At 45.1% G+C, this 22882-nt stretch overlaps 1 protein-coding gene across 1 annotated transcript in view; it reads right to left on the bottom strand.

Annotated features, from left to right (window-relative positions):
• CSMD1 (CUB and Sushi multiple domains 1) overlaps window positions 1-22882 on the bottom strand; it is a 2470978-nt gene that overhangs the window by 779992 nt on the left and 1668104 nt on the right. Inside the window, 1 exon segment of the mRNA XM_063916678.1 lies at window positions 9293-9414. Coding sequence (XP_063772748.1) covers window positions 9293-9414 — 122 coding nt within the window.

Below are 22882 nucleotides of genomic sequence, written 5' to 3' on the forward strand. Positions count from 1 at the left end.
GCAGTATTTGAACTGAACATGATGTTTATTTTTTTAATTAGTATATAGTGTAATATTGAAAATATGTAATTTGGTTTCATTATTTATGATGCAAAGCTACTATGCATGATCATATGATAAATTGTGCATTACTAATTCTATTAAGCAATATTATTATTTGTTGAGTTTATGTAACAATAATATATTTTGTAATATAGTATTAAATGTTACCTTTTATGATCAAACCAATTTGTACATTTTCCATTGGGGCAGTACGGATGGTGTAATGGTTAGCATTACTGCCTCACAGCACTGAGGTCATGGGTTCAATTCCCACCATGGCTCTAACTGTGTGGAGTTTGTATATTCTCCCCGTACTTGCATGGGTTTCCTCCGGGTACTCCAGTTTCCTCCCACAATCCAAAAATATACTGGTAGCTTAATTTTCTCCCAACAAAAATTAACCCTTGTGTGTGTGTGTGCGTGTACATGTGATAGGGAATATAGATTGTAAGCTCCACTGGGGCAGGGACTGATGTGAATGGGCAAGTACTCTCTGTATAGCGCTGCAGAATATGTGTGCGCTATATAACTAATTGGTAATAATAATAATTTCTTTTTATTGGTAATAGTTTTTATTGTGTGAGAATAATTTGCATCTTGTGTACCCAAATGTATATCAGATTTTGTTCAGGACAAATTTCATTTTTTGTCATCACATCAGGGTAAATATTCTGAAGTTGTTTAATGTAGTCAAAACTTCTGAAAGCACCATTCTGTCTGTTTTCCCATATATCTAGTTGTATGCAAAAAGTTGCTGTTCTGCTGGGTTCCACTGATCAAACTGCATGTTTTATTGCGGAGAAATAAAGTTACCCAACTTCTGCAGGTAACAAACATAAACATGATATATTTCTGCACATTATAATGCATAGTTATGGTGTGTACACACGGTGAGATATTTTCTTACAATTTTGACTATATAGTCAAAATCATAAGAAAAGTTAGTGCAGATCGCAAAGTGAAAGTCTCTTTGCGATCCCAATGCGATGCCGAAATGCGGTTGGCATCACAAGCCTAGAGAGACTGTGCAGGCAAGTCAATTTTGACTATCTCGTAGAAAAGATAGTCAAAATGGACAATTAGCCAAAATTGCACATAGATCCTGTTGCATAGTGAGAATCGGGGGTTAGCCCCAATCTCACCTTAACTGCTGATTTGCTGAATTTATCAGAATATAAAAATAAAAAAAATTGTGACATTTGTAAAAGCTTGGGCATCCTTCCAGTAATTTAATTAATTATTTTGTAAGGCATTGAACCTTGATTGAACTGTTAGATGTTAAATTAAGACAAATTAAGCCAATTCTAGAGTTAAATACTTCAATCTTTCTAACAAAAATCTAAGCTGTTGACCGAGGACTTGGAAATAGAGATATTACAAAGCTGTGGAAGTCTATAAAACATATCTAAATGTTTCCAGTCCAGAATTTCCACTGTCAGAAATATCATTAAGATATGGATGTTAAGGTTAATTGTTAATGTCAAGGTAGAACTTCTTGTGAATCTGTCAAATATGCAAAGCAGAATCTACCTGTCACTGCTGAAGTGTTAGCTGAAACAGAGTAATGTTTCACAATACAGTGTTACTTATATACAAATGATCTGCTTTGGCAGATGGTAACCTGTCCTATGACCTTACCACTAAAGCAGTGGCGAAACTAGGGAATGGTGTGCCCAGTTGCAAAAATATGCTAAGAAAAATGAGGCAGTTAGCTCCTTGTTACAATCAGTGCCTGTGGCTGTGCCCACCCCATTACAGCATTTTCCCCATATGGCACCTTTTGTGCCCCTCTGTTTTCCTGACATTCCTCCGTCACAACTACAAGTTTCTCATAGGAACCGTGTGACCGAAATACCCTCAGTGTCACCGTCACATGCCCCCTGTGTGCCCCAATTATCCCCAGTATGTTCCCTGCATTTCCTTGATATATTAACAAACACCTAGAGCCCAGGGTGTGCCTGGAAAAGCCCTAGCGCAACTGTGCATAAACCCTAACTTTAAAAAGCAAGTCCATAGGCTACCTAGGATATACAAGTAAATGTGCCCTCTTTATTACTATTAATCTGTGACCTATTTAGTCTAATAAATGTAATTTGTGTCCTATTTAGTCTAATAATATTAATATATTTCCTTTAGTAGAGTTATAATCCGTGGGCCTAATTCAGACTGGATTGCTGCAGCGGCAGCGATCGCAGTCTGAAGCACTTTGAGGAGTGTCTCACCCCGGGAGGCCCAGTGAGATGCTAAAAGCATCTCAGGGCTGTAATTGCCGCTGCCTGATTGACAGGCAGAATCGGTTGCGGGGCGGTAGAGGGCGTGCTAACAGCGTTAGAAAGCCATTGGTGGGGCGTGGTCCAGACAGCGCAGGCAAGTCTGGACCATAGCGGGGGTGGTCTGCAGTGGCTGCACGACCTCATACGCAGCTGCTGTGACCTGGGATGCAGTGGGTAGCCACCTGTGGGGGGGTGTAGGGCCTGACATGCAGGGTTGACTAGGCCTGTGCTGCCCCCCGCCCGCACGCCTGAGTAACTGATAGTAGATATGCTAAATTTAGCACATCTACGATCAGATCTGAATTACCCCCAGTGTCCCTTAGTAAAATAGTCTGTGCCCATTCAAAAGAAAAACATTTACACTGTTTAATTATTTTCAATCTGTTAATAGTAGCAAATAAATCATTTTGTGTGAAATGTACAGAAGTATGTTATATAATATGCTTATATTTGTACCCACAGAGGTTGTAGTAATGGCTTTTCTCTAACGTCCTTGAGGATGCTGGGACTCCGTAAGGACCATGGGAAATAGACGGGCTCCGCAGGAGATAGGGCACTTTAAGAAAGCTTTGGATTCTGGGTGTGCACTGGCTCCTCCCTCTATGCCCCTCCCCCAGACCTCAGTTTTACACTGTGTCCATAGCAAGATGGGTGCACTGCGGAGAGCTCTCCAGAGTTCTCTGCCTAGAAGCATTTTTGTTTGGATTTTTTTCTCTACCTTTTACTACTTTTTCACAGGGAGCACTGCTGGCAACAGGCTCCCTGCATCGAGGGACTGAGGAGAGAGGAGCAGACCTTCTTGTCAAAGATAGGCTCTGCTTCCTCGGCTACTTGACACCATTAGCTCCAGAGGGGGTGAACGCAGGTTCTTACTGGGCGTCCACCCCCGGAGCCGCGCCGCCGTTCTCCTCACAGAGCTAGAAGTACAGAAGACAGAAGTCGTCAGGCGGCAGTAGCCTTCAGCTTCACTGCGGTAACGCACAGCACTGCAGCTGTGCGTCATTGCTCCCATACACCTCACATACTCTGGTCACTGTAAGGGTGCAGGGCGCAGGGGGGGGCGCCCTGGGCAGCAATATATACCTCTGCATGGCAAAAAGACTATATACATGTACAGGTGGGCTCTGTACATGTATATAAAAGAGCCCCCGCCATATTTTAGTAAGTTTGAGCGGGGCAGAGGCCCGCCGCCGAGGGGGCTGGGCTTCTCACTCAGCACTCACCAGCGCCATTTTCTCTCCACAGCACTGCTGAGAGGAAGCTCCCCGGACTCTCCCCTGCTTACACACGGTGAAAGGGTGCTTAAAAGAGAGGGGGGTGGGCACATAATTGGTGGTTTACATATTATACAGCGCTGCTGGGGAAAAACATTTTGTGTTGGTCTCCAGGGTTATTGCGCTGGGGGGTGTGCTGGCATACTCTCTCTCTGTCTCGCCAAAGGGCCTTGACAGGGATACTGTCTTCAGGAAAGGGGTTCCCTGTGTGTGAAGTGTGTCGGTACGCGTGTGTCGACATGTTTGACGAGGAAGGTTTGCTTAATGTGGAGGTGGAGTGCTTGAATGTCAGGTCGCCGTCGGCAATGCCGACACCGGAATGGGTGGATATGCTGAATGTCTTGAATGCAAATGTCAATCTATTGCATAAAAGATTAGACAAGGCAGAAGCTAGGGATCAGTCAGGTAGCCAGTCCATGCCTGTCCCTGGGGCGCCAGGTCCTTTGGGGTCTCAGAAGCACACCATATCCCAGATCGATGACACAGATACCGACACAGATACTGACTCTAGTGTCGACTATGAAGATGCAAAATTACAGCCAAAGGTGGTTAAGGGTATACGGTACATGATTATTGTCATTAAAGAGGTTTTGCATATTACTGAGGAACCCCCTGTCCCTGACACGAGGGTACACATGTATAAAGGGAAAAAGCCTGAAGTCACTTTTCCATCCTCATTTGAATTAAGTGACTTGTGCGAAAAGACTTGGGAATCTCCGGATAGGAGACCACAAGTTCCCAAAAGGATTCTCATGGCGTATCCTTTTCAACAAACTGATAGGATACGCTGGGAATCTTCGCCAAAAGTTGACAAGGCGCTGACACGTTTGTCCAAAAAGGTGGCACTGCCTTCTCCGGATACGGCTTCCCTCAAGGAACCTGCTGATCGCAGGCAGGAAATTACCTTAAAGCACATTTACAATCATTCCGGTACTATTGCTCGACCGGCTATGGCGTCGGCCTGGGTTTGTAGTGCGGTTGTGGCATGGGTAGATTCCTTATCTACAGAAATTGACACCTTAGATAGGGACGCCATTCAAATGACCAAAGAGCATATCAGAGATGCTGCCTTGTATATGAGGGATGCTCAGAGAGACATTTGTTTATTAAGCTCCAGATTAAATGCTATGTCTATTTCTGCTAGGCGGCTCTTGTGGACCCGACAGTGGACGGGAGATGCCGATTCAAAGCGGCATATGGAGTCCTTGCCTTACAAAGGTGTGAAGTTGTTTGGAGACGGCCTCTTGGATCTTGTCTCTACGGCTACGGCTGGTAAGTCAAATTTCTTACCTTATGTCCCCCCGCAGCATACAAAAAAGGCACCTCATTATCAAATGCAGTCCTTTCGTTCCAATAAAAACAAGAAGGTACGTGGATCATCCTTTGTTGCCAGAGGGAAAGGCCGGGGAAAAAAGCTGCACACAGCTAGTTCCCAAGAGCAGAAGTCCTCCCTTGCGTCTGCAAAGTCCACCGCATGACGCTGGGGCTTTCCCAGGGGAGGCAGATCTGGTGGGGGCTCGTCTTCGATTTTTCAGCCACGTCTGGGTTTACTCGCAGGTGGAACCCTGGGCATTAGAGATTGTTTCTCAGGGAAACAGGCTGGAATTCGAAGACTTGCCTCCTCGCCGATTTTTCAAATTGGCTCTGCCGGCTTCCCCATCAGAGAGGGAGCTAGTGTTGGCAGCAATCCAAAAATTGTATATTCAACAGGTGATTGTCACAGTTCCTCATCTCCAGCAAGGAGAGGGATATTACTCAACCCTGTTTGTGGTCCCGAAACCGGACGGTTCGGTCAGACCCATTTTAAACCTGAAATCTCTGAACCTGTACTTGAAGAGGTTCAAGTTCAAAATGGAATCACTCAGGGCGGTCATCGCCAGCCTGGAGGGGGGGATTGGATGGTGTCCCTGGACATAAAGGATGCTTACCTTCATGTTCCGATATTCCCCCCGCATCAGGCGTTCCTGAGTTTTGCAGTGCAGGACTGTCACTACCAATTTCAGACGTTGCCGTTTGGGCTTTCCACGGCCCCGAGAATTTTCACCAAGGTAATGGCGGAAATGATGGTGCTCCTGCGCAGGCAGGGGGTCACAATTATCCAATACTTGGACGATCTCCTCATAAAGGCGAGATCTCGGGAGAGGTTGCTGGACAGCGTGTCTCTGTCCATGAAGACGTTGCAGATACACGGCTGGATTCTCAATATACCGAAGTCCCAGCTAGTCCCTACAACGCGTCTGACCTTTTTGGGGCTGATTCTAGACACAGACCAGAAAAAGGTTTTTCTTCTGATCGAAAAGGTTCAGGAACTCATAGCCATGGTCAGGAACCTATTAAAACCAAAAAAGGTTTAAGTGCATCATTGCACGCGGGTCCTGGGGAAGATGGTGGCTTCCTACGAGGCCATCCCTTTCGGCAGGTTCCATGCGAGGACTTTTCAATGGGACCTCTTGGACAAGTGGTCCGGGTCCCCTTTACAAATGCATCAAAGGATCACACTGTCTCCCAGGACCAGGGTATCTCTCCTGTGGTGGCTGAACAGTGCTCACCTACTAGAAGGTCGTAGGTTCGGCATTCAGGACTGGGTCCTGGTGACCACGGACGCAAGCCTCCGAGGCTGGGGAGCAGTGACACTGGGAAGAAATTTCCAAGGTCTCTGGTCAAGCCTAGAGTCTTGTCTCCACATCAACGTCCTGGAGTTGAGGGCCATATACAACGCCCTGCGTCAAGCGGAGGAATTGCTTCGGAGAAAACCAGTTCTGATTCAGTCAGACAATTTAACGGCAGTGGCTCATATAAACCGCCAAGGCGGAACGAGGAGCAGAATGGCTATGGCAGAAGCGACCAGGATTCTACGCTGGGCGGAAGGCTATGTAAGCGCGCTGTCAGCGGTGTTCATCCCGGGGGTGGACAACTGGGAGGCGGACTTCCTCAGCAGGCACGACCTGCATCCGGGAGAGTGGGGACTTCATCAAGAAGTCTTCGCACAGATCACGGATCGTTGGGGACTGCCTCAAATCGACATGATGGTATCCCGTCTAAACAAAAAGCTAAAGCGGTATTGCGCCAGGTCAAGGGACCCTCAGGCGGTAGCGGTAGACGCTCTGGTGACACCTTGGGTGTTCAGATCGGTCTATGTGTTTCCTCCTCTTCCTCTCATACCCAAGGTGTTGAGAATAATATGAAGAAGCAGGGTCAGAACAATACTCATTGTTCCGGAATGGCCACGGAGGACTTGGTATCCGGAGCTGCAAGAGTTGCTCGCAGGGGATCCGTGGCCTCTTCCTCTAAGGCAGGACCTGCTGCGGCAGGGGCCCTGTCTGTTCCAAGACTTATCGCGGCTGCGTTTGACGGCATGGCGGTTGAACGCCGGATCCTAGCGGAAAAAGGGATTCCGGAGGAAGTCATTCCTACCCTGATCAGGGCTAGGAAAGATGTGACGTTAAAACATTATCACCGTATATGGCAGAAATATGTTTCTTGGTGTGAGGCCAGAGCTGCTCCTATGGAGGAATTCCATTTGGGCTGTCTACTTTACTTCCTTCAAACAGGAGTGACTTTGGGCCTAAAATTAGGGTCCATAAAGGTCCAGATTTCGGCCTTATCCATTTTCTTTCAAAGAGAATTGGCCTCTATTCCTGAAGAACAGACCTTTGTGAAGGGAGTGCTGCATATTCAGCCTCCCTTTGTGCCTCCGGTGGCGTCTTGGGATCTTAAAGTGGTGTTACGTTTCCTCAAGTCACCTTGGTTTGAGCCACTCAAAACTGTGGAGTTGAAATACCTCATGTGGAAAGTGGTCATGTTGTTGGCGTTAGCTTCGGCAAGACGTGTTTCCGAATTGGCGGCTTTATCACATAAAAGCCCATACTTGGTTTTTCACGTGGATAGGGCAGAGTTGAGGACTCGCCCTCACTTTCTGCCAAAAGTGGTCTCATCTTTTCATGTGAACCAACCTATTGTCGTGCCTGTGGCTACACGGGACTTGGAGGATTCCGAGTCCCTGGATGTAGTCAGGGCTTTGAAGATTTATGTGACCAGAACGGCTAGAATCAGATAGACTGAAGCTTTGTTCGTTCTGTATGCGGCCAACAAGATTGGTGCTCCTGCTTCAATGCAGACTATTGCTCGCTTGATCTGTAACATGATTCAGCAGGCGCATTCTACGGCAGGATTGCCGTTACCGAAATCGGTTAAGGCCCACTCCACTAGGAAAGTGGGCTCTTCTTGGGCGGCTTCCCAAGGGGTCTCGGCATTACAGTTGTGCCGAGCAGCTACTTGGTCTGGGACAAACACCTTTGCAAAGTTCTATAAGTTTGATACCCTGGCTGAGGAGGACCTCCTGTTTGCTCAATCGGTGCTGCAGAGTCATCCGCACTCTCCCGCCCGTTTGGGAGCTTTGGTATAATCCCCATGGTCCTTACGGAGTCCCAGCATCCTCAAGGACGTTAGAAAAAATAAGATTATACTTACCGGTAAATCTATTTCTCGTAGTCCGTAGAGGATGCTGGGCGCCCGTCCCAAGTGCAGACTTCTTCTGCAAGACTTGTATATAGTTATTGCTTACATAAGGGTTATGTTATAGTTTTTCGGTGGAACCGTGGCTATGTTGTTGTTCATACTGTTAACTGGGTAAGTTTATCACAAGTTATACGGTGTGATTGGTGTGGCTGGTATGAATCTCGCCCTTAGATTTACAAAAATCCTTCCTCGCACTGTCCATCTCCTCTGGGCACAGTTTCCCTAACTGAGGTCTGGAGGAGGGGCATAGAGGGAGGAGCCAGTGCACATCCAGAGTCCAAAGCTTTCTTAAAGTGCCCTATCTCCTGTGTAGGCCGGTCTATTCCCCATGGTCCTTACGGAGTCCCAGCATCCTCTACGGACTACGAGAAATAGATTTACCGGTAAGTAAAATCTTATTTTCACTTTTAGATTCAATGGAACATGCAATCTGACCATGGGTGAACAGTGGTACTAGAACCTACAGTACAAACCTGTATCTAATAACCTTGCCAGTGTCCTACAAGGGTCAATATGACATATCAAAAGCCCATTTAATTATCTAACTTAAATCTACTTTTTTATACTAAATATTACTCCACAATAACATATCTGAAATTGTCTTGCATTCATACATATAATAATGTATTATTATTATTATTATTATTATTATTATCATCTGTATTTTGTACATCACCACCCTATTATACAGAACTTTCCAGAAACCTTCAATTCAGTCACATCAGCTCCTGACCTGCTGTATCTTATAGTCTAAATTCTATATCACACAGTCCATATTTGTTAGATAGCATAACATTATGTGTTTGGACAGTAGAAAGAAACTCATGGAATTGGAATAACAGGGGAGAACATACAAAACCACATATTTAGTGCTATGATGACAATTGTCTCTAGTCATATATAGTGGCCAGCACTATAAGATGGTGATGCTTACGTTGGCCTACACAACAAATGTTAGCTTTTGGACAGATACCAATGAAGGAAGTAATAGTAACTAGTCAGTGAGTATCTATGAATGATGTTTTACAGTTTTGGCAGTTGTAGGAAATGTGTGGCACAGTACATTGCTTTGAGTAATTGCGTTATTTTTCTCTTGTTCAGAAATAACTACAGTGCATTACAGCACATTGGTGGCTGCACATGGCATGCAAACACAATTAAACAAATACTGTAAATAAAGCATACCTTGTCTGGGTCTAGACTTGTTACCACCCAAACACAATGTGCATTGTCTTCATATTGAACTGGATAATTAGGTGAGGTAATTATGCCGGCTGGACCTTGTAGATTAGAACCACATGTCCGTGCTGTAATCAAATAAAAAGGTTATTAATACACTTGTTTCAAGTTTGTAAATGTGATTCAGAAGTTTATATAGTTTTATTGACATATGCTGTACATTGCTGCATCATCTATATTTGTTATATAAAAGTTAAAAACACACACAAAAAAAAGAATTAACAAAAACATAGCATATTATTGTATTGCATAGTACTGTATTTCATATGCATATATTTTTAAACTTACTCCATTCAATTTAGTTTTCATATAAGATAATTTACTTACTCCAATTATTTATTCAAAGACAGGAATAACATTAAGTATTTTTGATGCATATGATGCGGATTAAAAAAGTCACTGGAACCAAGTGGTAGGAAATGTAGAGTGCAAGCTCCACTGAGGCAGGGATGTTTTCTGTAAATCGCTGTGTACAGTATGTATGTATGTATGTATGTATGTATGTATGTATGTATGTATGTGTTAGAGAGTAAATGCTTGATTCAGAGTTGCTCACAAGTCTGCTTTGTTTAATGATATGCAGAGCCGGACCTAACAAACATGATGCCCTAGGCAAGATTTTTTCTGGTGCCCCCTAGCACTACAGCTAGTTCTGCCCCTGACCCTGCAACCCTTTCCCAGCACCACTGCCCCTCATCCATAGCAGTCCTCATTATGGTGCTCCTACCAACTATATTTTAAATAGGAACGGTGCGCACATTCGGCACAAATTTCAAAAAGGGGTGTCTTCTTGCTCAGAAGGTGCATGGCCACACAATAGTACCCCCAAATCAAATGACACCACACAGTAGTGCATCTTTATTCACATTTTAACATGTCATATTGTCCCTTATTCACGTTACATCACACAGTAGTACCACTTTACTTTATATACATTACTCCTCACAGTAGTGCCCCTTATTCAAATTACACTAAACCGCATTGCTCTTTATTCACGTCAGACCACACAGTAGTGCCCTTTCTATACGTTACGCCACACAGAAGAGCACCTTATACACATAATGCCACATATTAATAATACCCTTTATACACATAATACCACATAGTATTGTCCCTTACACATGACACAAATTATTAATGTCCTAATAAATATAATGTGCCTTACACATTATGCCAACCTTTATTAATGCTCATATACACATGTCTCTTACACATATGCTACACATTATTAATGCCCTTATACACATAATGCCCCTTAGACATATGCTGCACATTATTAGTGCAATTACAGAACACACATAATAACACACATTGTGCCATTTACACATTTGCGGCACATAATTAATGCATTTATACACATGACACACATAATGCGCCTTGCACATGCTGAACACTACTACACAACTAAACCACCTGCACACAGCACTCACATGGCCCTAACACTGTGACCTCTGCTTGGATACAGATGCCCCAATACACCATTCAGCATGAGATGCCCGGCGGGAGTCAGCTCTGCTAACGTTGGGCACTTTTTTATGTAAATGCTTCTTATTTGCATTACTTCGTGGTAGGATGCAAAAGCATCTTCTGTTGATTAAAATGATATGTGGCATGCCTATATTTTGTTTGCGACTGTGGCTGTATCTGCATACGAAAAGCTACATTGCAGTGATACCCAGGAATACATTGTAATGTAGCATTTCATATGCAGATACAGCCACAGTCGCACACAGAATATATATCATTTTATTCAGCAGAAGCTGCTTGAGCCCCTGGGCATACCAAATTCCCTAGGCATTTGCCTAGTTTGCCTATGCCTAGGGCTGGCTCTGAGGATACGATCTGGGCATATCACGCTATGAGCAACTACAAATGAATCAGAGTTGTATGCATCTGAAAGCACAGAAGCTGATTGCTTATAATGGAGCAGCAACTGTGCATTTATGGGATCTGGTCTTTAGCACTTAAGTCGACACTCATTAGGTCAACCACTATTGGTCAACATGCATTAGGTTGGCATGGTCTATAGGGCGACATGGAAAAATGTCGACATGAGTTTTTCACATTTTTTTATTCATTTTTTTTAACTTTTTCATACTCTACGATCCACGTGGACCACGATTGGGAATAGTGACCTGTGCCGAGCGCAGCGAGGCACCTTGCCTGAAGCATGGTGAGCAAAGCGAGCCATGCGAGGGGATACATTGAACTAATTGGGGTTCCCGGTCACTTTATGAAGAAAACGACACCAACATTTTTTCCATGTCGACCTTGTTCACGTCGGCCTAATGACTGTGTCGACCAATTTCATGTGTTAACCTAGTCACTGTCGACCAATAGTGGTCGACCTAATGACTGTCGACCTAGTTACTGTCAACCCTATGATCCACACCTGATCCATGCACTGTAGGCTGTGTTCTGAGAGAGTGTTGCTGGCGTGCAGACAGAACTGCAGGCTAAGCAAAGTTGCACATCAGATTTTTGACACATTGGGGGTAATTCCAAGTTGATCGCAGCAGGAAATTTTTTAGCAGTTGGGCAAAACCATGTGCACTGCAGGGGAGGCAAATTTAACATGTGCAGAGAGAGTTAGATTTGGGTGTGGTGTGTTCAATCTGCAATCTAATTTGCAGTGTAACAATAAAGCAGCCAGTATTTACCCTACACAGAAACAATATAACCCACCCAAATCTAACTCTCTCTGCAAATGTTATATCTGCCTCACATGGTTTTGCCCAACTGCTAAAAAATTTCCTGCTGCGATCAACTTGGGATTACTCCCACTGATTGTACCAGTTACCCGGCTAGTGTAGATGCTCGCTAAGAGCTATGATAGATACTTTCATACTGTAAGTACATGAAAAAGCTTAAGCAGCAGCAAAGATGAAGCTGCATATGTGCAAATAGCCACATTTATTTCAAAGCGCACAGTTGCATGCAACTTTGAATTAGGCACTAATTGTAGAGTATCTAAAGATATATTTATGATTTATTCAGGTTTGAATGAAGTAGTGTATTCACATACAATATAATTTAAACTAACAATCTAATTGTGGGTTTAATTTGGTGAGATAAGATTAAAAGCAAATTATACTTACCTTTGTAATCCAATCCTCTTCTTCATTAGAATGAGAAAACCACATGGGGGAGTGGCTTCAATAACCCCACGAAAACTTTGAAAAAGAGCACCCACATTTCATACTCTGAGCCATTAATGGCATTGGGGGAAATCACTTAAATCTGAGGGCTGATCAGCACAGGTAAAATTTTCTTTTCTTAATTATATTATCTAAATTTACTAAAAACAACATTTCAGGGGAGGTAGAATTATCTTTTCTAAGCCTCAAACATTTTGTATTATGTTGTGTCACTCATTATAAGGCATGTTCATGTAGGGGGAAGTGACAGTGGGGAAAAAGGGGACAGACACTATCGATTAGTAGGAACATTTACAGATAGCAGCCACAACGCTGTCCCGACAGACACTCTTGCTGCGGTGAGTGCCTCCTGGGCCCTGGTACCCTCACCACACTGTGACAGTCTGTAATGATTTTATTATAAGATGCAAAGTTACTTCAACACTATATATATATATATATATATATATATATATATATATATATATATATATATATACTATATATATATATATATATATATATATATATATATATATATATATACACACATACATACATACATTCATACATACATACATACATGGAATACAGCCCAGGGGTGGCAGCCATAGCCCCGGGCTTCATCACTGGCTATTGTGTGCCTGGAGGGGGGAACCCTTTATTGGAGGGGTCCTCAATACCCCAGGGCTGACCAGTTGGGGGTTAATGACGAGGGACCTGTGTAAATATGTCTCCCTACTGTGGCATTATCTCCTAGGCTAGTAGAGCCTGGTGCTGGTTTAAAAAATGTGGTGGACCCCTACATCTCCCCCCCCCCCCCATATTTTTAGAACCAGGACTGGTCCAAGAGTCCAGTGCTGGTTTTTAACAAACGGGGAACCCCTATTAATTTTTCCTTCCGTATTTTAGCAACCAGGACCAGCTCAAAGAGCCCGGGCTGGTTATGCTTTGGGGGCGGAGGGGTGGGACTGCACGTATTTTTGCAAAAAATTTGTTTAACAGTTTAAACACTTTTACAGACAAAAGCATGCATGGATCTCACTGATCTGTGCATGCTTCTGTCAAATGTTTCACCTTGTAATGCAACTCACATTACAAGGTGCGAATTTTTACCAGACCTCGCATGCAGGTAGAGTTTTTTTACTAAAAACTTGCACTACGTTACATTTGCAAGTTTCGACACCAACTCATAGATTCTCAAAGCGCGAGAAGGTGCAAGTTGGAATTTGCATTTGCCTAAAAAACTTGCACCCCATTACATCCGGCCCTTGCTGTTCATTCTTTCAGTGAAAGCAACAATATGCAATGTGAAGAGATACGGTAACACAGATTGAAGTTATATTTAAAAATATTTTTTTTCATTAGGAGGAGCTCCTGATGAAGTCTTATTTATTTTATTGGACAAAACGTGTTGAGGTGTCCTACATTCCAGGGAAAATTGTTGGCACCCCAGGCATCAAGATAAGCTCTACTGTGGAATGTATGTATATGTAGGAATGTTTGGAGGAGGTTGGGGATCGTGAGTGGTAGGGACTGGAGGGGAAGGGAGGGGGGGGGAACAGAAATATCAGTGTACCGGGTCCCAAGATCTCTGTTACCAGTCCTGTTACCCTGATCATTGTGTTAATACAGTAGCTGACAGTCCCACAGCCGCATTCATTTTTTCTCATTGATCATTTCAGCTACTGTAACTTCCTTGCTCTTTCCACCAGATTTAATTGTTAGTCTGCAAATAATTGTTGCTTCTTTTGTTTATAAAAGGTTGTAAATACATTTTCCAGCTCTGTAGAGTGTTTTTCCGACAATGTTAGTTTTCCTTGTATGATTGATGAAAAGGCAATCTCTATACGGAGTAGACACTTGGCAGATGCAAAGAAATGCTCTGTCAATTTTTAGTGCCTAAACCATCCATCTCCATAGAAGTTGCTCAAGGTTAGCAGCTACTGCGGTTAAATAAATATGAACATTATTTTTCTTTACAAATCTCTTTTGTGTGACAATTGTTCAGAACAAATACAAGATAAACAGAGAGACACATGAATAATGAAGAAGTATACCAATTTTCCGATAAACACCTAGTTTATTGCTGTAGCTAGGTTTCCTTTCCCTCTGATACTACTGTAGATGTGCCATTACTGCTGAATCATATTGAATTACTACTACTGCTGCTACTACTACTACTACTACTACTACTACTACTACTACTACTACTACTACTACTACTACTACTACTACTACTACTACTACTAGTGGCGTGCGGTGAGGTCAGTGGCTGGTGAGGCACTGCAGCCATAATGTCCGTCGAGTCCCACCAATGACTCCTACCACTGCCGAGCCAATGTCCGCTACTACCGTTGCCCCCGCCAATGGCCTACAAAATCGCCGCCATCAACCGCCCAGCCTCCATCTGCTAATCCACATCTCAGTCCGATTCCACTTCCAATGCCGCAGCCTGCCTGCTCATCAAACTTGTAAAGAGCAGGCGGCTAATACAGATGGAGCCGCACTCATCCAGTCCGGCTCCATCACAGGCACGCACTCCCGGCGTGACTATGCGATCCGTCCGCCTAACCCTGCCGAGAGTGCTCAGAGACAATCTCCCTTTCTGGTGAATGGAGCGCATCTCCGTCACAGACACGGCGATAGGCATGCCCAGGCACAGACGGAGCCACGATCAGCGTGGCTCCATCTGTATATTGTTATTTTTTTTTTCATTTATTGGAAAAGAAGGAATATGGGGAGATGGGAGAAAGAGCAGGGGATAGGATGGGAGTAGTCATGGTGGACAGCAGGGGGCAAGCTGAGAATTGTAGTAGTGAGGAGCGGGGGGACAGACTGGGAGTAGTAATGGTGGAGAGCAGAGGGTAGGCTGGGAATAGTAGTGGGGACAGGATGGGAGTAATAGTAGTTCAGAATAGGGGGGCAGGCAGTGAGTAATAGTATTGCAGAGGGATTTAGTATGATTGCTGACAGCCCCCTGTAAAGTACCCTAACCCTCCCTTGTGGGTGCCTAAACCTAAACCTTCCCACTTGGTGCCTAGCCCTAACCTCCCCTTCTACATGCCTATACCTAACCCTCCCTCCCCGGTACGTCCCGCTGGTAGGATGTTCGGGATTCCAACTGTTGGTATTCTGACACCGGTATCCCGAGCAGCGTCGGTATTTAGATGCCGGGCTTTTGTCATCCTTTGGGATTCTGTTGTCAATATATCAAACGCCGAGATACCATCCCTCAGGAACTTAACTGCATCCTGTGTAGAGGGGGAGGGGGCGGAGGGGGGGGAGGAGGAGCAGGCAGGGAGTAATAAAAAGGTGGCAGGATGGGAGTAGTGGTGGGAAGTGGGCAGGATGGGAGTAGTGGTGTGACGTGGGCAGGATGGGAGTAGTGGTGTGACGTGGGCAGGATGGGAGTAGTGGTGTGGAGTGGGTAGGATGGTAGTGGTGGTGTGGAGTGGGTAGGATGGGAGTGGTGGTGTGGAGTGGGTAGGATGGTAGTGGTGGTGTGGAGTGGGTAGGATGGGAGTGGTGGTGTGGAGTGGGCAGGATGGGAGTAGTGGTGTGAAGTGGGCAGGATGGGAGTAGTGGTGTGAAGTGGGCAGGATGGGAGTAGTGGTGTGAAGTGGGCAGGATGGGAGTAGTGGTGTGAAGTGGGCAGGATGGGAGTAGTGGTATGAAGTGGGCAGGATGGGAGTAGTGGTGTGAAGTGGGCAGGATGGGAGTAGTGGTGTGAAGTGAGCAGGATGGGAGTAGTGGTGTGTAGTAAGCAGGATGGGAGTAGTGGTGTGGAGTGGGCAGGATGGGAGTAGTGGTGTGAAGTGGGTAGGATGGGAGTAGTGGTGTGAAGTGGGCAGGATGGGAGTAGTGGTGTGAAGTGGGCAGGATGGGAGTAGTGGTGTGAAGTGGGCAGGATGGGAGTAGTGGTGTGAAGTGGGCAGGATGGGAGTGGAAGGGACCCATTAAGCATAAGTTAAACCTCACCTGTTTACAGCAGGCTCACACAGGATGTACACTGGGACAGTGATGGGTCCTGCTTCTCAGGCAGCTCACACACATCTTTTCCCTGCACGGTCCAGTGAGTTGCGGGGAGGGGCGCACCTCAGCTCTTCAGTGCCTCCAACAGTGTCTGCCTCACTACTGGTGCCGGCCAATGCAGACATTCTCCTTAGTGCGGTTGGCGGCCAGGACCTCCGCTGCAGGCCTGCATATAAAGCGGCAATAGGAGCGGTAAAGCCGCTGCTGTATACTTCTGTGTGTGGATTAGCACTATCGGAGCCATTGCTGTAAGCTCGCGGCAGAAGAGGAAATGCCGAAGCTTCAAACTCCTGCAGGGGAGAAGGGAAGGAGAGGAGACGGCGCACGCTCGCGATAGCCAGCCCCAGAAAGGGAGGTGGTTTGGGGGATGGGTAGCCAGTCGGACCCTGCCCACTGTCCACTCAATTCAACCTAGGTGACAGGGGCGTGCATTCATATGGGCTGAAAGCACGCCCCTGTAATAGAGTCACTTCCAGTAGGTGCCGCTTACCAGGCTTTTTTTAATGGGCTTTTACTGCCCGTTGTTTGGCCCCGCCCCCCGCTTCCAGTCCTTTCACACTCACAGCAGGAGGCACTGACAGCGGTGCCTCCTAAACATATTTAAATCTTTGTAGACTTTAGAGAAATGATTAAAATAATATAAAGACTAAAGAAGATACTTATGGCACTGAACATGTCATAAGTATCTTAGTATTATTTTAATCACTGCCTCCCCTGCCTCCCCTGACTGCACGTCCCTAACTACTACTACTACTACTACTACTGTAGGACATGAAATAGTATGTGGAATTTCTGAAGCAAATGATGGTGATATTGTTAATATAATATTGGCACATATTCAATAAGGATATGATGCAATTTTGATTGCAAATAAACTATAGGTGCTCCTGCATTGCATGCATTTAAATAAATGTGTGTATTTGTCTGTATGCAGATTTGCATGCATCTTGCTCTGTGTCCTATTTGGCTTGCTACTTATCGTCATCACTGTGTAGTGGCACTGTCACACATCTGACTTCCAAGCACCGCTAGTTCACGCAAAGCTGCCACTTCCTGGCCTCAGGGCCTCCCACAGATTGCAGAAGGCCTCCCTGAGGCTAGTGTATTGCTAATCAGCCAGGTGGTTGACATTTCTTCTAGTTCTTCTCTTATGTCAGGTGTGCATGTGCACTGCAATCTTGATTCCTATCATGTACCACTATGTTCTTCAATCACAACTATATACAATGCCCCTATACCAGTTATATTTCCATTCAGAACTGTGTGCTGGCTTTTTACCCTTCCTTACTGTGTACTGGTCTATACATCAGTTACTTTGGTGCTCAGTCTACTCTACATGAGAAGGAACCTCATCAGGCATCCAAGCTTCCTACTACATTCTTCAAATACTCATGTTGACCCTCCGGTTACTGATCCAGAAACCTGACAGGCACCAGCCAATATCTGGTGCAAATTTGCATAGAAACAGGTGTATTTACAATTGCATTCATCTTTACATTGCTCCAAGTTCCATCAACACTCCCTCAGCTAACTTTGCCCCCATAAGAACCCCCCACTGTCAACCAGTAATGCCTCATCAGTTGCAAGTGAAGATATGATTAAAATGCACAAGACTCTGTTTTGCCATTACCTGCATATACTGGCTTCCATAGTATGCACAGAGCAAAGGGGGTAATGCAGACTTGATCGCTGCTGTGCGTTTTCACACAGCAGGTGATCAGGTCTATACTGCGTATGCGTATGCACCTGAATGTGCCAGCGCGTCAGCCGACTGCATCGGGCATCGTTGCATAGCGAGGGGATGGTGCGGAAAAAAACGATTGCATGGGCGATAGCAAGGTGACTGACTGGAACAGGCCGTTTGTGGGTGGCAACTGATCATTTTAGAGGAGTGTCTGGGAAAAAGCAGGAGGAACCAGGTATTTGGAGGGAGGGTTTCTGACATCAGCTCCGGCCCCAATCATTACAGCGGCTGAGTAAGTCCTGAGCTGAGCAGAAACTTCACAAACTTATGTTTGTGTAGTTCTGCTACAAATACTATCGCACACCTGCACACAGCTAGTACCCTCCACCTGTAGTCAACGACTACCTGATCGCAGGGATGCAAAAAACGCACCTTAGTGATCAAGGCCCTCATTCCGAGTTGTTCGCTTGCTAGCTGCTTTTGGCAGCCGTGCAAATGCTAAGCCGCCGCCCTCTGGGAGTGTATCTTAACAGAAGTGCGAACGAAAGGATCACAGCGTGGCTACAAAAAAAGATTGTGTAGTTTCAGAGTAGCTCCAGACCTACTCCTACCTTGCAATCACTTCAGACTATTTAGTGCCTGTTTTAACGTCACAAACACGCCCTGCGTTCGGCCAGCCACGCCTGCGTTTGTATCTGACATGCCTGCGTTTTTACACACACTCCCCGAAAACAGTCAGTTACATCCCAGAAACACCCACTTCCTGTCAATCACTCTGCGGCCAGCAGTGCGATTGTAAAGCGTCGCTAGACCTCGTGTGAAACTGCATCGGCTTTTGTGTTGCGCGTGCGCATTGAGCCGCATACGCATGCGCAGAAGTGCCGATTTTTAGCATGATTGCTGTGCTGCAAACAACGGCAGCTAGCGATCAACTCAGAATGACCCCCTAAGTCTGAATTACCCCCAAAGACATGCAAGATACACTCTGCAATGGGCATATATTTAACTCTGCATAAGCCCCTAAACCTCCATTTCTACGAGATGGCTACAATAGCTGCTTTATTTGAAAACTTTCAGGAAGGCAAACATTTTCACTTTAACAATCCAGGATTTTTTTTATTAGTTCTTGGTGCTGATTTGTAAACTTTAAACAGAAATGTAATCAAGCAAATTAACACAGTAATTATATTATGTAAATATTGACTACACTAAAACAGAAAGTAGTATATGCTGGCTACTGCTGCCAGAAACAAAATCTCAATTCTGTTTGTTAAAGCAAGTCCTCTTACTTTTCTAACGGAATAAAATATTGCTAATTAGCAAAAGGTTATTGACCCTTCAATTAACAACATAATGTACAAAAAAAGAACTTAAACCAGATACAATGGAAAAAAAAAATCAATTTTACTGGCTGGGAACATTTATTGAAGGTCCGTGCAGAATTTTCAATTAGAATTTTCAATTAGAATCCAGAGTTCATGTTTACTTGCATGTACACATAAAACTACAATACTTATTCATGTTACTGAAGAGATTATACTAAATAAACATTTTTTTTTAATATAGTTTGTATTTGTTCTCAAAAAATAACTCCTACATAAATACACCTATTTTTGGAAAGTGGCTAAAAAGATATATTTACCGACAAGCCTTTTCGCTTGCGTTTTTATCTTCCAATGGTGTTTTGTGTCACATTGCAGCATGTGTATAGACACAATTTTGTTGTTTTTCCTGTAGGAATCGCATCTCAGCTTCCAATCAAATGCACCTCAGTGCACCTGCAACATATGCATGTTTAACAGAAGCATGCACAGATCAGTGAGATCCGTGTAGACCAGTGGTTCTCAAACTCGGTCCTCAGGACCCCACACAGTGCATGTTTTGCAGGTAACCCAGCAAGTGCACAGGTGTATTAATTACTCACTGACACATTTTAAAAGATCCACAGGTGGAGCTAATTATTTCACTTGTGATCTGTGAGGAGACCTGCAAAATATGCACTGTGTGGGGTTCTGAGGACCGAGTTTGAGAACCTGTGGTGTAGACTTCTGTCTGTAAAAGTAAAAAAAAATTATGTGGTATAACCAGCACCGGACTTTTTAGAGCAGGTCCAGGGGAAAACACAAGATTTCTAGAGGGGGGTTTCCAAATCCACAATTTTCCACTCTGCAGAACATTAGAGTAAGGGTGGGAGTCAGGGGGAGAGGTAGACAGGGGCGGATTGGGCCACCAGGATACCATGCGAGTCACTGGTAGGCTGGTCCCAAGCAGTGATGCAGAGGTGGGGGGGGGGGGGGGGGAGGGAGCGTGTACTATTTACCTAAGTTTATATTTTCTTTTCTGGCTGTGGGTGGGCGGGTGGCTGCCTGTCGGCTCCCACCCAGGGGATAGAGGTAGGGAGGCATTTGTGGCTGCATTGTGGAAGAGCTGGGCAGTCACTGGGGTGACTCATTGGGATATGTAGTGTGGGGCTGCGGTCTCGTGAGATGATAATCTCATCATCTTGCGAGTCTCTCCCTGTGCAGCTGGCTACAGCCTCCAGACGATCTCCAAGTTCAGCAGGCAGTGGGCGGGGATTGGGAGGAGCCTGGACAGCATGCAAGGTGTGATTGATGGCTGGTGTGTCCGCGTGGATCTTCAAGAGTTGTGGAGCACTGCACACTCTGTTGGAAGATTAATCAGGGGCAGCAGGGCAGGTCTCCAAGTGGACTGACTGGGACTTCAACTGTGTGAGTGATAAGAGGCAAGCCACTCACTCTATCTATCTATCTATCTATCTATCTATCTATCTGTCTGTCTGTCTGTCTGTCTGTCTGTCTGTCTGTCTATCTCTCTATCTATTCTGTCTGCTGCAATGTGTAAAAAGGGGGACTGTCTGCCGTAATGTGTAAAAAGGGGACTCTACCTACCATAATGTGTAAAAAGGGGGACTTTGTCTGCCGTAATGTGTAAAAAGGGGACTCTACCTACCATAATGTGTAAAAAGGGGGACTTTGTCTGCCGTAATGTGTAAAAAGGGGATCCTGACTGCCGTAATGTGTATAAAGGGGGACGCTGTCTGCCGTAAGGTGTAAAAAGGGGGACACTGTCTGCCGTAATGTGTAAAAAGGGCACGCTCTCTGCCGTAATGTGTAAAAAGGGGACGCTGTCTGCCGTAATGAGTAAAAAGGGCACGCTCTCTGCCGTAATGTGTAAAAAGGGCACGCTCTCTGCCGTAATGTGTAAAAAGGGGGACTGTCTGCCGTAATGTGTAAAAGGGGCTCTACCTGGTGTCGTGGTGCTACTGTGCAGCGTTTGAATAATGGAGACTACTGTGCACCGTAGTATGAATTGGTATTATTTTGTGGCCACGCCCCTTCCCCGTGAAGCGATGCCCCTATATATTTTTCACGCGCCTACGGCATGCACTGCCCCTATCTTGCGTAGGGGGAGGGGCGCCATTGCCTTTTCTTGCACACAGCGCTAAAATGCCTAGTTACAGCACTGTTTCCCTTACTATGTCTCTATTACCCATTGGCATTTCTATAATGGATGCAATATTGGCGATGCACACGGACACCTGAATCCAGGGGGGCCCACACCGCACACACTGCATCCATTTTTAAATGCTTACCTTTCCGAAGTACAACATTGGGTATTGCTCACACTGGTGACTAATGGTGATGTCCTACAATGCACAAAGCATGATTGCACCATCTCTAGATATTGACAGTGGGCATCCTTGCATACTCAGAAGCACAGTTGTATACCAGGGAAAGGTTTTGTAGCAGTGCGGCATTACAATAAAGTTGGAGATGTAACTGCAGCAAAAGCTGAAAGGAAGGCTGCGACTTGGTCCAACTTAGAATCAGGAGAGATCCTGCCCCCTTCAGCAGACCCCACCCCATCAGCAGACTGTGCCGAAATTAGGCCTGCTTACATTAATTTCCCAGGCTGGTTTTCCATCCCAATCCATCCCTGGAGGTAGAAGTACCTAGTTCCAACCCTTGACATATATGTACACATTGGCCTTTTTTATACACTGGATAGTGTATGGAATACATAATAATTAACACTGTAAATGGTCTATACTATAGGTTGCATCAATAACATAAATGGTCATGAAAAGGTTAATTGGATTCAGTATGAAAAACCAGCAGTCGGGATGCCGGTGGTCAGTATCCCAATGCCGGCATACCAATCACAACAATGCTGTCAGGGGTGCATTAGGTACCGTAATCTTCCTCCCCTACCTCCCAACCCTAACCCTCTCTGTCCCCAGCCTAACCCTAATTTCCCCTATTGGTGCCTCTCCATAACCTCCCCCCGGTGTTGCCTAAACCCAACCCCCCTTTCCAGCAGCCTAAACCTAACCCTCCCCCACCCCGCAGCCTAACTCTGACCCCCTTAGATTGTGCCTAAACCTAACCCCCCCTTCCACATCCTAAACCTAAGGCGGCCGATAATACTTACCGCCGGGATCCTGATCCTTTTGGGATTCCATCATAGGTGTTCTGACTGCTGTCAGGATTCAAGTGCCAATATTACAGCTACCAGGATCCCAACAGCTGGGATCCTGAACATATACCGGTTAAACATCACATCTAAATACTGTGTGTGTGTATATATGCGAAAGCCCTCACTGACTGACTGACTGACTGAATCATCAATAATTCTCTTAGTTCCTGATATGTTAGGAAG

This window comes from Pseudophryne corroboree, chromosome 4, assembly GCF_028390025.1.
Source record: "Pseudophryne corroboree isolate aPseCor3 chromosome 4, aPseCor3.hap2, whole genome shotgun sequence".
Taxonomy (NCBI): Eukaryota; Metazoa; Chordata; class Amphibia; order Anura; family Myobatrachidae; genus Pseudophryne; species Pseudophryne corroboree.